The sequence below is a fragment of the Fundulus heteroclitus genome, chromosome 2 (assembly GCF_011125445.2).
Source record: "Fundulus heteroclitus isolate FHET01 chromosome 2, MU-UCD_Fhet_4.1, whole genome shotgun sequence".
NCBI lineage: Eukaryota > Metazoa > Chordata > Actinopteri > Cyprinodontiformes > Fundulidae > Fundulus > Fundulus heteroclitus.
Genome location: NC_046362.1, coordinates 4,873,552 through 4,887,263, shown reverse-complemented (window position 1 = coordinate 4,887,263; position 13,712 = coordinate 4,873,552). Strand labels below are relative to the sequence as shown.

Here is a 13,712-nt window from a genome sequence, read left to right as displayed (position 1 = left end):
AAATAACATGCAATGGAGACTTGGTGAACTCAAGATGTCCATCCCAGATGTAGTTCTCTAACACTGAGTTTCAGAGATTTTCTTTTACCTGCCTTAAAATCCCCCCCCCCCCCCCCCCCCCCCCCATCACTGTGTGTGTGAGGAAATAGATAAACTTGGGTCCTCGTTCAGCCTCGTTTGTACTTGAATCACACCATGTTCTCTTCTTTTTCTCATTTTGAAAAATGTCTAAGAGAAGTAGCCCTGTATGTCAGTCAGGTTTCTCCTTTACAATAAAGTAATTAACCGTTCCTTATAACTCATCAATAAGAATAATTAAAATACAGACGAATGCTTCAGATGCCTTAATTGCTTAACAAAAAAATGTGACGAAAAAAAAAGGTTTCTTGTTTTTTGATTGTGGGATGAATGCACTCAATATAAAGTTTGGTTCATATCTCTGAAATGTTCTGTGTAATATTATGTGAGGTTCAGCACCAGGGGCTTACCTCCTTCTTGAGCAGCTGCAGCTCCTCACTCAGCCGCCTCCGGTCGGCCTCAGCCGTGTCCCTGTCCCGCTGACACCCGAGGGCCCGAGCCTCAGCTGAGGCCCGGCTCTTCTCAGCCTCCACCCTGGACTCCTGGGCCTCGTCTGCCGCCCGCGAGCAAAATGTCACCCTCTGCTGGCTCTGATGCAACTTCTGCTTCAGCTTAAAGAGAACATAAGCGAGGAGTTGGGTGTGTGCTGACTCGATCTGGAAATTGTAGAAGCCTGATTCTGTTCCTGGATGTAACCAGACTCTCAGCTTTGGGAGTGAACATGAAATTCCTTTGAACAGTTCCTCTTAGCTGATGGTGACTGCACTATGCGGCACTCAGATTAATCAGATTAGTGTGTGGTGAAGGATCTATTGTGAAGAAGATTTATTCCTGCTTTGTCAGACAGAGCGAAACTGCTGAGTGTTTCCTCCTGAATGATATCCTGTTGATAACCCCGCTCCTTGTTTTAAAGCCCACCTCCTTGACTTGCATCTGCAACTCCTGGTTCATGTTCCTGAGGTTCCTCATGGTGAGCTCGTTCTCCGTGCGCATCATGATCCGCTCCATGTGGATCTCGTTCGATAAGAACTTGTTTTCCCTCTTGAGGTCCTCACATTCCTGAGAGGGATTGTACATTATCAGTGACGTGCAATGAGGAGGAAAAGCTGCAGAGTTTGTTTTGGAAACATAAGGACTTGCTGAAGGAAAATGATTAATTGTGTTATTACAGTACATTAAATGAGATGTGCTTTGGAGGGTTATTTTTTTGATATCCCCCATCCTAACTAATCAAAGAGTCTTGCTGGTCTTAGTGCAGACCATCTCCATTACTCTTTACGGAGTGGGATGATTGATGTTGCTCTTTTAGGCCAATTTAAACTCATAATTAATCTGTGGTGCATTCCTGACTCTGGCAGGTTAAGTAGCTGCTCAGATGGCTCCACAAGTCATCAGAAAGGCCTGCAGATTCTCCAACACAAAGGTTCACATGTGTTTTCATTTCTTGCAGTCATCTGAGAAGCCAGCATGATATACAGGTCCTCGCAAAAGAAAGATAAAAATAAATAAAAATAAAACAAATACATCTAACCCCTTAATCCTTTTTCCCATTTTGTCAAGTTACGACCACAAACCTGAAAGTATTTCATTTGCGCAGGACTAACTTAAGGAAGCAAAGAGAAAGGCAAATGACACACGCTAAAAAAAAGAAGCTTTTTACAAATTTGAATTTGAAAAGTGCATCATGGACTTGTGTTTTTTTACTCTGTGCCACTAGATTGCCTGAGACGACTTTACATAGAGTCCACCTGCGTGCTCAGAAGCCTTGCTGGCCTTCACAGAACAGCAGGGTCCTTTGAAGGCCTCAGAGGATTCTTAGAAAAACAGTGGGGAACAAACGGCACCAAGAAGACCAAGAACAGATCTCAGAGAAAATGAGGGAGAAGTTCAAAAGAAATCAAATCATTTCCCAGCATTTTGAAGCCAACATCTGAAAATGGAAGGAGTCTGGCAATATTTCAAGCTTATCAAGAGATGGCCAACCATCTAAACTGACAGGACATGCATGAGAAGCGGCCAAGAGTCTCATTGTAACTCTGGAGGAGCAACAGAGATCCACAACTCAGGTGGATCAGGCCAAAGATTGTGTACTTCAACAAATCTTGTCTTTATGGAATGAATTAGGCCGTTGTTGAAAGAAAACCAAAAAGAAGTCTCGTTTTCATTTTGCCATGAGCCATTTAGAGGACATGAAAGCAGGTTCTGCTCAAATTAGACCAAGATGGAAGATTTTGGCCCAAAGTACAACCCTGTGTGTGGAAGAACTTAAAGAGTTAAAGGTACACACCATTGCTACAGTGAACCAGGGTGTTGGCAGCAGCATACTGTGGGAATCCTTTCCTGGAAGCTGAATAGAGTTGATTCAAAGATGGATGCAGCTAAATCCACAGCATTCCTGGAGGAAAACCTGTTAGGGGCTTAAAACGGCTCCAGACTGGGTCGGACGTTCACTTTTGTTCTGAACAATGCCTCAGAACACACAGCTAGAGATCACTGGATGTGTGGTTCTCAGATGTTTTAAAACTAGTACAGTCTCAGTGAATAGGGAGGTTTTCATGTACCACCATGGCTCATTTGTGTGCTCTCTGCTTGTCAGGTGAAAACTTCAGCAACACTTGAAGTACTTGGGACCAACTTTATCGACAGACCAACAAGTCTCATCTTGTGGCCTTCACAGGGGTCATGACCCCTCTTTGGAGCAAAGAGCAATGAGCTTTGAACAACTCAGATTTCCATCTGTTGGTGCTCACCAGCTCCACAGCTAAATTGTCCTTTATTTCACGCACAACTGATACGGGGTTTCCCTCTGAGGACCAGCCCAACTACTTGTACCACAGTGTGAGAACCATGGACTTAGATGCAAAGAATGATGAGTAAAACTGTCTGTGGATGGGCAAAGCCGGTAGAGACTGACCCCCAAAAACCTGCAGCTGCCATTTCAGTGAAAAGAGGTTCTACAAAGTACGGTACTCACCCAGGAAAGCTGCATTTCTTTTACCTTTATGATTGTGCCCTGCTTTGTGCAGATCCACCACATACAATCCCAAGAAATTACTTTTAACTTTGTTACTTTAAAATGACAAACTGTGAAAAAGGTTTAAAGGGTATGAAGGCACTATAAATCCATGTATTTTGTGCAAATTTCTCGTTTTTCCGCCTCTTGGCTCTCTTATCCTGTTGCTCCACCATTAAAGACAGAGTTGTTTCTCTGTTTGTGCGTGTTTCAACAACCTGTCAACCAAAAGCCATTCGTTAAAACCTTTTCTTAACGACGAGCTGTAAAAAAGGGGGATGATTTAGATGGAGTTGGCGAAACCTAGGTGATTTTTGGAACATTTACAAGCTGGCCCTGTCGGGATGTGTCCTGGCAGAGAGGCGCACCGGGGCCAGAGAAAACAAACAACAAACAGGGGATGCTCCAAAATCAATTCATATCTTTTCAGATGATTAAAACATATCTGCAAAAGTCAGTATTAGTCCTGACCGTGTTTGACAGATCATTTTCCACCCTCGCCTTGCGTGCCTACCTTCCTCTTGCGAACCAGTTCCCCCTGTAGGTGATTAATCTGGAGAAAGGAGCCGCTGGAGCTGACGGCGCTGACCGGCCTGACCGCGCGTACAGGCCTCCTGGGCGCTCTGGAGAGAACTTTCACCTCTTCCGTCACCCCATACCCAAAGGGCCCAGCTCTGTTAACGCCACTGCTGCTCATGGAGAAGGATTTGTGGAGGCTGTCCTCCATTGACGACTTGCCAGCTGTCTGTAGGTCTGTGTGGGACTTGGCTCGAACAGACATCTCAGTGGCAGATGGTCGCTGTTCCTCCAGAGGGTCTTCTTGTCTAAGGTCGTTGCGATGACGGCCAACGAGAAGACCAGGGCCAGCTGTTAGAAGATGGGACGGCCAACTGAATGAAGTTCTCGGGTTCATGTCCATTTCACGAGGTGTATCCTATCACCGGCTAACCGTCATTCAGTATTCATTAGGTAATGTGAGCGGACCTAAACCTGTAAGGGAGGGAGGTAAACACCCCGCATGCTGCTTGCACCAGGGAGAGGGTGCTTTTCAAAGGCAGGGGCAACACTTCCTTACACTGTATGATTACAATACCTCCAGGCAGAAAAAGCACATGGGTAAAAATGTCAGCAGATCAAGAAAATCTTGAGGAAAAGCTTCTTTTTTTTCTTTCTTTTTTTACTTTAGGAGAAGTTCTACTCTTGAATTCTGGCCTTTGTCATGCAGCCTGCTTCCTGTCTGTTAGTTTTTGGGCTGACTGGCTGGTTTCCACCTTTTACTCTGCTCTACCCGCCTGATTTGTTAAGCAGTGCCACCTGCGCTGAGCTCATTTACTCATGATGAGCTTCACCTGCCACGCTGGCTCTTTATACCCGCCTCCCACAGCCAGTTAGTGCCAGGCTGTCTTCAAGCCTTTGTGCGAGGTGCTGTCCAGCGTTCTTGTCTGCATCGCCTGTTTATGACCCTGGGCTTGTTTTGTTGTATTTTTTTTCCTGTCACGCCTTGCCCTCGCTGGATACCTCATCGGCTTCCTGAATCTGGCCACAATCTGGACTGTTTCTGGTGTTTGATTCCCGCCTGCCTCACGGTCTGTTCAGCCCGTCATCCCTGCTGTGAGCAGCCTTTCGTCTGTCTCCCTCTCCCCTGCTCAGCCTGGACTCTTGCCTGCCATCATCATTCTTTTGTTTATTTATTTTTGGTTTCAATAAACTTTTTAAGAGCAACACCTTGTCTGGTGCTTCACAGCCTGTTTTTTGTTTCTGCAGAATTTGTTATTCTCTCTTTTGGCATAAGAAGTGTTGGTGTACTTGTACCTGCAGCTGAGTGAGATCATACATATTTTTTGTATTTTATCACCAAAGTGAGGACTCTGATGTAAAGTAAGGACCCGTATTGGTGGGGGTTTAGGGTTAGGCCATAAGAGTTGAGAATAAAGGGAAGTCAATGAAAGTCAACACCCTCAGTAAGTATTTATAACAAGGGTGTGTGTGTGTGTGTGTGTGTGTGTGTGTGTGTGTGTGTGTGTGTATCTTCTACTTGCAGCCTGTCATCTCTAGGCACTTTCCAAAGTCAAATTCAATCAGATTATACAGATTGGTCAAAGAAACATCCTATCTAAGGGAACCCTGTAGATTGCATCTGCATATTGCATATGCCAGATACCTTTGTAGAATGACGTCATTTTGAACTTTTGCAACATCTGTCAGCTAATTTTTTTAGCAGGGTTAATCAGATTTTCCGCAATGGATGGAAATTGTGTAACCAGGAAGACAGAACGCTGAAATCAGCTTTAACAAAGCATCAGTTTGAGGATTCTCATACTTGTTGTATTCAACCAGGGTACGGCAGCGCTTTTCATTTTCAACATTTTCCCCCTCGACATAGTTTGTTTGTCAGCAAAGCTCTATGGGGTATACATCACATTACAAGGTGGAACATTGTTCTGAAATGGTTTAAACAAACTGCCTCTTTAACAAGGGCGGTTCTTCTATTTTATCAAGAAGGGATGTGTGCATCGACATTAAGGAGCGTACATTTGGATTGACTGATTATCCGTGTGACTTTTCGTTTAACCTGTTAGTCCACTTCTTCATAACAAATTGCACTGAGGTGACATTAAGCTTGTCATGAAGCTCAGAGACAGGAAGACCCAGAATTCAACCAGACAAAGAGGTTTCAGATAAAGCAGGATTTAATTATTAGTTATCGGCAAAACAGTGGTCAAAATCATAATCCAAAAATGATACAAAAATGGCAGTCCAAAAACTCATACCAGGAGAAGGCAAACTTAAATGATCCAGAGGTAGATATAACAGGCAAAAGGAAAAACGTGGAACTTAAACTCACCAGAGGCTTGACATGGAAATACACTATAGACATGACAAGAACTGACGATGAACTGGCAGGGAAGTGGCAGAGGAGGGAGGCTTAAAAAGGCAGGAGAACAAAGGAGAGAGAGTGAGCCAATTAACCATAAACAGGTGGATGTAATCAGAGGGGGGAAAGAGGCTGCAGGAGGAACCAAGCTGACAGAAAACACGTGGAAAGGAACAGACACTAGACCAACCCTAGAACATAAATAACCACGAAGAACGAACCTAAGATAGAAGATAAACTAAGACTACACAGAGCACCGAAGGGAGATCAGAACTAAATACAAAGACCGGGTAAATTAAAACAGTACAGAAGCTGAAGAATCTAAAACCAGACAGAACAGAAACAAAACCTGAGGTGGAAGACAAGACTAGCTGATCAAATGATAAACATAAACCAAAACAAAACCCAAATCATGACAAAGCTGTTATAAACGAGAGAGCAAAAAAGAGGCAGCAACATTGTAAAGGAAGCACTTTTTCTTACTCCACTACTCGGATAAAAATGCTGGCAAAGCAGGAAATATCCATACCAGAAAACTAGACACCCAACAGGGTAACACTCTTCTTTCATTCATGCTTATTGAAAGGACAGGAGTTTGATTGAGGGCCTATATAACTCAGTAGCTCACATTTTCATAGCGCAGGACTATTATTGTCTTACTTTTTATTTTATTTGGAATCCTAAACCCTTTGTATCTACTTTAATATTTCCCGGACATCCTGTATGGCCTAAAAAATGCCGTATATGTGCAATCTGATGAGCCAAAACAATGTTTGAATAAAAGCGAGTGAGAGCTACCGTCATGTGGCTGTTTGCTCTATCTGGCTGAGAGGCCGTCAGGCAGAGCTGACCTCAGTTTCCTGTTTCCTCCACTTTTGTTCTGGGATGCCCTTCTTCCCTCCGGACGCTTCTTCACATTCACCCACTTCAGCCTCGTAGAAAAAACATGGCCAGACGGGGCTGTTTTTTCTCTGTTTTTCTGCTGTTCTTCGCAGCAACGTGGCAGCTTTCTGCCTCCAGTCTGAGTAAAGGTAAGAGTTCTGCTTTACTCTGTCCACACAAGACAACTACTAACAAATCTGTCCTTTCAGTGTTTGGTACGTTCAGACGCTTTATTACATAATGTCAAGTAGATATTGGCTGACAACAATCTTTAAAATCTATCGAAGATATAATATGTCTGCTTTGTACCTTGGATTAAAGATTTAAGTCACTTTCTCCTTCGTTATTCAGACATCATCAGCTTAACTGACATTGATTTTTATACAATGATTAGAGTTATGTTTTGATTGGTATTTACTTCACATCATTTTTACATATTTTTTTAGTTGCTGTTGTGTCTGTGGTGTATTAGACCAGTGTTCATTTTATGGCCTACATGAAAGATTATTTAGTGACAAGTGTCTTTATTGGGGCTTTAAACTACAGCTCAGTGTGTGCCACTTATTGACTTGGATGCAAATAATAAACCTATTTCAAAGCAGGTACATTTCACATGTTTTAAATACTTTTAAATGGTGACAAAAACCTGCTTATACAATCTGCTCACATGGCCACATCTGATAACATGTTAAACTGTGGTATCAGTGCCTGTGTGCTTTTAGGAGTGCTCACAAGGTACTAATTTTGTGTGGAAATGTGCTAAATACAAACAAATTACAGTAGAGCTTTTAAATATTAAGACCTAAAAACATGAGTTCTTTGAGCAGGTAGATCTTTGCTTCTTCAGAAACATCTCAAAAGCGAAGTGCAGTGGTGAAGATGTTAGAGAACATGGAGGGAAATCGCTTTAAAAGTTTCTACAAAGTGATTGTTTGAGAACCATTAATGTTTGGAGCCGTTTGAAGGAGACCCAGCTACCATCAGGACATTTAGTTGTGGACAGGATTGCAAGTTGAGCCTTGGACCGACGGGAGTTGACTCTCCGTTACTCCTTTAAGATTTCTTTATTACTCTTAATATGTCTTTTTTGATCATTAGGAAAGTTTTTTTTTTCTTCTTTTTAATTTACCAGGTAACACTGCAGAACCATATTTTAAACTTTAACACAACAAGACTTGGCTGTTTTGTTGTTTCTTTTTTTTCTTCTGGCACTGCGTTTCAATCATATAGTGGGTGATATTCACCAGCTCAGCGTTCTGAGTTTAGGGGTTAATAAGCAGCCATTAGCGCTGCGGTATGCTTCAATTCATACTGAGAGCTTTTGTGATTTTCTCTACAGCAATTGACTTGTTAGTAGTTTCTGTTTAAAGCAAAGATAAATGTGCTTAAACAACTCATCCTTCTGGCTGTTTATTAGATGAATCTCGTAGATTGCTCAGTGGTGATCTGGGCCCTGCCCAAGAAAGCCACAGACCCATCATTGGCAGCCTATTTACGCAATAGTTGGAAACCTTGGCCTTAAGCAAGCTACCACCGAGACATTTAAAGGATTTAACATTGCCCAGTGTTGCTAGCTGTTTCTTTTTCTTGATTCTGATGTCAAAATCAACCCAATTTAATGTGAAACAACGTGGAAGTGTTAACTACACGCATTCATCTTACGGCATTCCAGTCATGGCTCAGACGGAAAACCTCACGGGAATCTTCATGCTGATTGATGGAGGAACGTACACCTTAAACTTCACTGAAGCGAGCGCTGCGTGCGTATTTCTGAACGTCACCATAGCAACCAAAGCTCAGATGGAGGACGCACTGCAGCACGGACTGGAGATATGCAAGTAGGACGATCAACGAATGCATGAAATCACATGTGCCCAGCAGTCAGAGGTGGTGTTTTGTTAAAAAAAAAAACACTTTTCAAACATGCAACTGACAGTTTAGTTAAAGTCTTTTATTAGAACTGTGTGGCATACGAACTGGTAATTACACTAAAAGTCTCAGATGAATTAACCCAGTGGCAGAAGCAACAGGGGGCGAAAGGCAACACAAGTTATTTGTGGATTTACTGTATTCAGTCATTGAATATTTCCACATTTTGTCACAGATACACACACACACACATACATATATACATACACACACACACACACACACACACACACACACACACATATATATATATATATATATATATATATATATATATATATACATACACACACACATACATATATATATATATATATATATATATATATATATATATATATATATATATATATATATATATATATATATATATATAGATAGATAGATGCAGGACAATCATTAAAATATATAGAGTGTGAGCAATTTGAAAAGTAAAATGTGGGAGTTATTGTTACAGTAACAATATTAACTTTAAAACAGTAGCAATTTAAGATTTGCAATGTAGGCACTTTTTGAAGATCTGGGAGAGAAACAGGACTTGTTTGTTTGTGTAATAGAAACCGAGCTTCACCCTTAATTTGGAGATCAAATGTTCAAGATGAACTTCAACAGAAAGCTCTGCATTAATAATTCATCCCGGGCTTTTAACTGGTGGCTAGCTCGGGAGTTTGACCCTTGGGCACGTCATTTGTTGTTTATCTCACTCTTCACACGTTATATATAATGATCCTGGAGGTCTATCCTAGCTTTTGGTTTTGCAGTGCCAGCCATGGTTATCGGTGGCCCCATTGTGTCGGCCCTTTCTGACAGCACTCATGTGTTCATCATCACCATCTTTACAGTACACGACTGTAAACATTTCTACGTTGTGTTACACTTTAATTGTTTCCTACAGATATGGCTGGGTGGCTGAAAAGATAGCAGTCGTCCCGCGAATAAAAGCTGACAATAACTGTGGAGCAGGAAAAACTGGGCTGGTAACGTGGAATGCATCAGCCGACAGACCGTTTGCAGCGTTCTGCTTTAACGCTTCAGGTACTGAACAGCCGGCCCGCTGATCATGAAGCCCATGTCGTTTATTGGTGTGGCTGAAGCTTTGTTTTGTCGGTGGCTCTCAGTGATTCAGCCTAATTTGTTTGAGCGTGTTCAGAGTTGTGTGTTTTCTGTTTTTAGCACTTACAGATCAGAACCAAGCTTCCAAACCAACCACAGCCAGTCCACAATCTTCCAGATCTTCTACTTCACTGGAAGCCCTGAGCCCAACCTCAACGTCTGCTGGTCCTACGTTTAGATCACCCACCCAGTCCCCACCTTCAGGGGAAAAGCCAGCAACACCTGGGCTGGCCAAACAGGCCCCTTCAGCTTCACCCCCCCTTACAGGGACAACAGACTCGTCTTCCTCCTCCTCCTCCTCCTCTTCCTCCCTGCCCTCACATATTCCTGTTTCCCCTCATCTCCTTATCACCTCCATACCCATCGCTGTCACTTCTGGCTTTTCAACATCCACTCAATCCCCCGTTTCCCTTGAGCCAGGGCAGCAACCATCTGTTAGCTCTTCTCACCTCCTGCTAGATGGTAAACACTACTTTGTTTCTCTCGACTTTACTGGATTTACTGTAACTGGTATGCAAATAATATGTTGCATAAAAAAAACGACCACAGAAATGAAAAGGAAGAATACGGAGCCCGGGAGAGCTCACTTTAAGTGATATTTTTTTTCAGGTTGTGATAATTTGTGACCACGTTTTCATTTAATTGAGCACTCGGAATAATAAAACGTGCACACAATTTATTCGAGCACACGTTTTAATTATTCGTCGGTGCGTTTTGGTAGATCGAGATCTCGAATATACTATAACGTGCTCATGTTTACATGCGTCAAGACAATATTGAGTGCACGTTTTACATATTGTGGCCACGTTTAAGTAGATTGTGCGCTCGTTTGAGTAAATAGTGCAGTCGTTTAATAAATTGTGCCCTCGTTTTACTATGCTTAAAATGAAAGCTCAATTTTGTAAAAGGAGCTCACACTATAGTTAAACGAGCGCACATTCTCTCAACATGCAAAACATTTTGCGTTGACCCCTCTAGGGCTCCGTACAAGAACGATAAAAACCTGTACATAAACTTCTACATCGATGAGCAGTCTAAATTTATAAATAATTGTTTTCTGTCACAGTAATTTGCATCTGATAGATTGCTATAATTTAAACAACAATATGATTTCCTACATATTAGAATTTGATCTCAGAGCTTCTCAAAGATTTTCTGGCCACTGGGGGCAGCAAAACATCAAATTAACTTAATTGTGCCTTAGATGTCAACTTTAACTGAATTCTAACAACTTAAACTAAACATCAGAATTTAGAAAATAATGAATTCAGAAACCTAAGTAAAAGTAAACTATATTAACGACTACATGGACCTGTCTGAGCATAGAAATATTGGACAACTGGCATGTTTTTTATATTTCTTTTGCTTCTCTTCTCTTTTTAAATGTCCAACTTGGATTTCAGTCGATACATTTAGTCAGAATTCTTAACATGGCTAGTGTTCAAACTCATTTTACAGTAGTTTTTTTTTCTTCCTCAGCTGCTCACATCACACTCATCAGTCTCAGCATCATTCTCCTGCTTCTTACAGCCGTGACCGCTTGGTGGTGCTACAAATCGTGAGTCGGGCTCCTGATCCCTTGGGGTGGCTTTAAATTCTTCAAAATGGACACTTTTGCTAAATTGTATGCTTGTGGGGGAAAAAGAACGGAAGTATACCTTCTTTCAGTGCTAGAGTTTTATATTTCAGAACAATATAAAGATAATCTGATCTTTACCAAGTTGTACAATCTTCTACATCCAACCAGTAGAAAAAAGCACACAATGGATTCCAAATTGTCCACATTTATCAATAAATAATGAAGCTAAACCACCTTTAGGAGAAATACGTCTTATTAAGCACCTTTATTAGTTTTTCCACATTGCTGTGGGGAAATCTTTACAACATGGAGTCAGTTAATTGAGGTTTGCAGACATTTGTTTCTGCACAGCTCTCTTATGGTCTCACCCCGGTATTCAACCAGTCAGGTTGAGGTCTGCAGGTGACTTCAGTCTTTTTCTAATCAGAAAGTTTTGTTACTGGACATACAGATCGAGAGCTTAGCTTTGGGGGTTTCTGCAGTTTCTCAGGGAATTGCACAGGTCCACTCTGGACTATCGTTGGCGCCACGTGCACTCCTGGGAAGACAGGAAACGGCCTCAGCTATTTTCCACTTCTGAATCCCTGAACTCTAGAATGATGGGATGTGTTGTGGCCGTCCCAGCTGGATGAATATCTACAGGGGCTTCTCCACGGTAGTGCTGGTGCTACGCTCTGTTTTCCTCCTGCGAAAGCCTGACCCCCTCCCTCTGCACTTCCTCTTTGACCTTGGCTGCATCCGGCTGACCGATCTAAGGGTTACTCTGACAGTATGGAATCTGTTGCATGTTCTCGTACAGCTTCGCTTTTACTGTTAGTGTAGAGTCAAACTAAAGAACCTCACCTCAGAGAGTGAGCCATTCATTCCAGGGATTCACATATTTCGTGTCTAATCATCTGCATTTCCCGTCTCTTACGGTGTAGGAATAACGTCCGTCGGTGTGTCCGGCGCCACAAGGACGAGATGCAGACAGAGATGTGGAGGAACGGCCACGATGAGACGGACCTACACAGTGACGATGGAGCAGAAATGGAACTTGAAGAACCAAGCGTGAAGTCCTCCAGTGATGTCACGCTGTGTGTGAACCCGTGCGTTGAAGCGCGCTCTCTAGAGTAGCTGATGTCTCGATCCCGACATGTTGGCTGAAACACTGCGGACTGAATCCACCTGCGAACTGCAGGCCGACGGGAGCGAAGCGGCTCTGAGGCTGGAAAGAGACACATGATGTACCGCTTGTGGCAGGCGCTGACTTGTTATCTGATCTAAGCCGCTTATCACCCATGAAGTAGACCAGCCACTGTTTGTTTCCTCTTCACCAACATGATTTAACATTCATGGTGTTTTAAAAACGATGTTGCCTGATTCTAGAAGCAGACATGTTTATATTACCCTTTAATATCAAGCACAATGGTTGGTTTGCATTTAAGAGAGAAAAAAAGAAGTTTAAATATGCAGTCGCAGAGTTGATACTTTAACTTGATGCATGGAAAGCTGTGCTGATGGAAATCAGAAGTACCTCCTGTTCCGATGCTATGCACCTCAGGAGGATTTTTAAACACCTGGTTCCTCACAAGGCTGTGATATCAGTGCCCATAACAGGCATAGCCCCGTCCCACAGAAAAACAAATTCATGTTTTTAGCATGATTTAGTGCATCATTGTGAAGTGGTTACCACCCAGCTGCAGGTCTTTTGTGGCATGACTGCATCTAGAGCCTTTTAGTTCGTTTAACTCATTGTTTAGCCTGTGTTTTGCCTTAGTACACATTTAGACCAAAACTGGGTTGGATTTAAGTCTGAGCTTTGACTAGGCCATCAGATGACTACGTTTTAATTTAGAGCATTTGATTGCATTTCTGGCTGTACAAAATGTCACAAACCATCACCAGTATCATACCCACTGTGTGTGCATTACCGATATAGCAAAGAAACACTTGGTTAGCAATAAGAATTAGCAAATGATATTAATGCAATCCAGTCATGCACTGTATTCTAATATATTTTTATGCTTGTTCTTTAAAGCAGCGGGAAATGTTTTGAGGTTGTAAAGAATAAATAAAAGCACATATTTCTACACAGTTATGTGTTTTACTGCCAATACAGCAGCTTTAGCCACATGGAAGTTTTTCAACAAATTTCTGCCTCAAATGTTTTATTTTATTTTTCTCAATTACCTGGATAGATTACTCATGATTTCAAATATCTATTTAAATATACATTACAACCAAAATACATGTTACCTTGA

The 13,712-nt window shown here is 42.0% G+C and overlaps 2 protein-coding genes across 4 annotated transcripts in view; one reads left to right on the top strand and one right to left on the bottom strand.

Moving 5' to 3' along the window:
- Window positions 1-13,712, bottom strand: part of LOC105927020 (trichohyalin) — a 28,696-nt gene that overhangs the window by 13,426 nt on the left and 1,558 nt on the right. For 2 of the 3 annotated variants that reach the window (XM_036146089.1, XM_036146098.1), the window contains exons 1-3: window positions 3,606-4,811; window positions 997-1,137; window positions 489-689 (exon numbers count right to left, since the gene is read on the bottom strand). In XM_036146089.1, coding sequence (XP_036001982.1) covers window positions 489-689; window positions 997-1,137; window positions 3,606-4,010 — 747 coding nt within the window. In that variant the 5' untranslated portion in view covers window positions 4,011-4,811. Of the gene's footprint in view, window positions 1-488; window positions 690-996; window positions 1,138-3,605; window positions 4,812-13,712 lie in introns of those variants that run through there. The other variant, XM_036146103.1, reaches the window with a different exon arrangement.
- Window positions 6,908-13,545, top strand: lyve1b (lymphatic vessel endothelial hyaluronic receptor 1b). Its single transcript, XM_012863604.3, has 6 exons — window positions 6,908-6,997; window positions 8,521-8,686; window positions 9,673-9,812; window positions 9,951-10,352; window positions 11,370-11,448; window positions 12,393-13,545. The coding sequence occupies exons 1-6, from the start codon at window positions 6,913-6,915 to the stop codon at window positions 12,583-12,585; spliced, it is 1,065 nt and encodes a 354-aa protein (XP_012719058.3). The 5' UTR covers window positions 6,908-6,912; the 3' UTR covers window positions 12,586-13,545.